The following is a 2,500-nucleotide window of genomic DNA, read 5'->3' as shown; positions in this document are numbered from 1 at the left end:
TGCACACAATAACCTTGGGGTATCATCGACAAGTCTGCAAAATATATAAAATATCAAATTATACGAGTATTGTCAAATTCAAAACAGCATGTCAAAAAATCCAATATCACAGGAAAACTCACTTATTTCAGTTTATGCTCAATGTGGACTCCATCTTCCTCCACGACCAAACGAAGCCGTTTCTTCCCAGCAGAAATGCTTTTACGTATTTCTTCCACTGATATCTCCTCCATGACATAATTATCCTGTCCTTTAACGCCTACTCGGTCAGTTTGTCTCTCACTCCCCGGTAAACTTTCTCCTTCAGAGAGTCCCATAAGGCATAATCCATTGGGTTACAGTCAGGACTTTGCGGAGGCCATTCATCCTTCTTGATGAATTTTGGTGCAGCCTCCTCCAGATGGCTCTGGGTTACGCTACTTGTGTGTGAAGGAGCCCCATCTTGCTGAAACACGTAATTGTTTCTAGGATATAAATGCCTGGAGAAGATTGTCATCCAATAACTGAATGTCGCTTTCACTGTTAACCTTGGCTCTATCAGTGTCAATAAAATGAATGTTTGTTTTTCCTTTCCAGGATACTCCAGCTGAAACCATTATATTTTTTTAAAATCTAGAAGTCTCATGATAGAGGCGAGATTGCTGAATTTCTCGTTTCCGTTTCCCATAAACGCGATCGTTTTGGCGATTTTTAGCTATCTCTAACGTAAAGTCTTTCTCGTCTGTGAAAATTATCCTTTTCACATCAGTGGCCGAGTAGCGGTCATTCAAGTTACAGCAGTGAGTTTTTCTTTTCCCTCTAACATTTTGGTCTTGATACCCGTATCCTCTTGAAGGGCTTCAACTCCAGTTCTTTCGCCATTCTTTTCATAGAAGATTTGCTCACTTGTAAATCGCTTTCCACTTGCCTAAGAAATTTGTGGGTCCCTGGGTTCTCCTCCTGGGATTGAATCAGTTCCTCAACGCGGTCCTTGTTCTCCTCCGAACATGCAGTCTTGGGTCTCCCACTGCCAGTTGTACGTGCTACTGACCCTGTAGTGCGTATTTTAGCGATAAGTCTATTTACAGTGACATGACTCCACCCCTTGCCAGGAAATTCCTTTACGATCCTTCTTCCACCCCAGCCTTTCTCCTTGAGACAGTTTTCAATGGTAACCTTATAATTTTCACTCAAAGGCATGGTTGATCTTTCCAAACTGAAACTTTGGACACAACTGATTTTGGATACAGACGAAAAAAAAAAAAAAAAAAAAATCTATAGACTTGACACACAGACAGGCTATTTTTAGACTGACACTGATTGACAGATGCCAACACCTGGCAGCTGAAATAAACATGGTGAAGGTCACATTGCACAGCTCTGACATTGGATTTTTTGACATACTGTTTTGAATTTGACAATACTCATATAATTTATGTCCAAACGTTTAGATATTTTGCAGATTTGTTGATGATATCCTAAGGTTACAGTGTGAAAATTTTCAATGAATTCGGTTTCTCTATCACTGGGAAAATACTTGTCAAAAAGTGCTTCACTTTTTTGGGACACCCGATATATAACTTGCTCCATGAATCAAGTTCGAATAAAGCCCCATCCAACTGTGTGAGTATTGTGCTTACATTGGTTTTCAGACACACGAACTGACATTGTGTTTGCTATCATTTGTCATGAATCACACAGTAGTGATTACCGTTTTGTTTTCACTTCCCTGTTGAAAATCTGCGTGGAGTGGATGTATTCGTATAAGTTCACGCGTCCATCACGTTATCTTTCTCTATTTTGAGATCCATCATTAGCATTAGTATTTGTATCATCATCATGATTAATTATTACATTCCATTCTTTTCTTGTTTGTGACTGAAAACAAAACAAAACAAAACCTTTTACATCTTCGGAAATTTTAAGAATGAAAACACACCGTGTGTAAAGAACACATCAGTTTGTTGAACTGACTTTCGAAATGATGATTTCGGGAGATGAACAGTTGCAACGGGTCACACACACACACACACACACACACACACACACACACACACACACACACATATATACACACACACACACACACACACACACACACACACACACACAAACACACAAACTTAAACGTTCACCAACAACACCACCCACAACAAACGTGACCATATACTTACGTGTAAGCCTTGTGTCGATATCCAAACTATTATCACGGTCATCACCCATTTCATCACTGATTTGTTCATCGTCGTCACCTGTAGCTGCCGCATTGACGACGACGACGTCCGTAGCGACCAAGGCATCCTGGCCAAGTGCTGTGGAACAGACGTTGACGGTGGAGAGAAGGGCCAAGTGACAGCACAAACTTGGTGGTCCCAAAATATCGCCGTGCCTCTTGTGCCCCAAACCATCACCGGCGTTACGTCCCCTTCAAGTGTGCACTTCCGCTCCAAGGCGGAAGCGAGGGGAAGTGGCCGAGTCAGAGTCACTGGCGATGGCTTGAGATCGTTGGTCTCTGCAGCGT

General features: G+C 41.7%; 1 protein-coding gene across 2 annotated transcripts in view; it reads right to left on the bottom strand.

Annotated features, from left to right (window-relative positions):
• Positions 1-2,374, bottom strand: part of LOC143298227 (receptor-type tyrosine-protein phosphatase H-like) — a 67,257-nt gene extending 64,883 nt beyond the window's left edge. Inside the window, exon 1 of one of the 2 annotated variants that reach the window (XM_076611027.1) lies at positions 2,154-2,374. In XM_076611027.1, coding sequence (XP_076467142.1) covers positions 2,154-2,279 — 126 coding nt within the window. In that variant the 5' untranslated portion in view covers positions 2,280-2,374. The remainder of the gene's footprint in view (positions 1-2,153) is intronic. The other variant, XM_076611026.1, reaches the window with a different exon arrangement.
• Between the last annotated feature and the right edge of the window lie 126 nt (positions 2,375-2,500).

The sequence above is a fragment of the Babylonia areolata genome, chromosome 23 (genome assembly GCF_041734735.1).
Source record: "Babylonia areolata isolate BAREFJ2019XMU chromosome 23, ASM4173473v1, whole genome shotgun sequence".
NCBI lineage: Eukaryota > Metazoa > Mollusca > Gastropoda > Neogastropoda > Buccinidae > Babylonia > Babylonia areolata.
The sequence above is the reverse complement of the archived record's forward strand: the minus strand, read 5'-3'. Positions and strand labels throughout refer to the sequence as shown.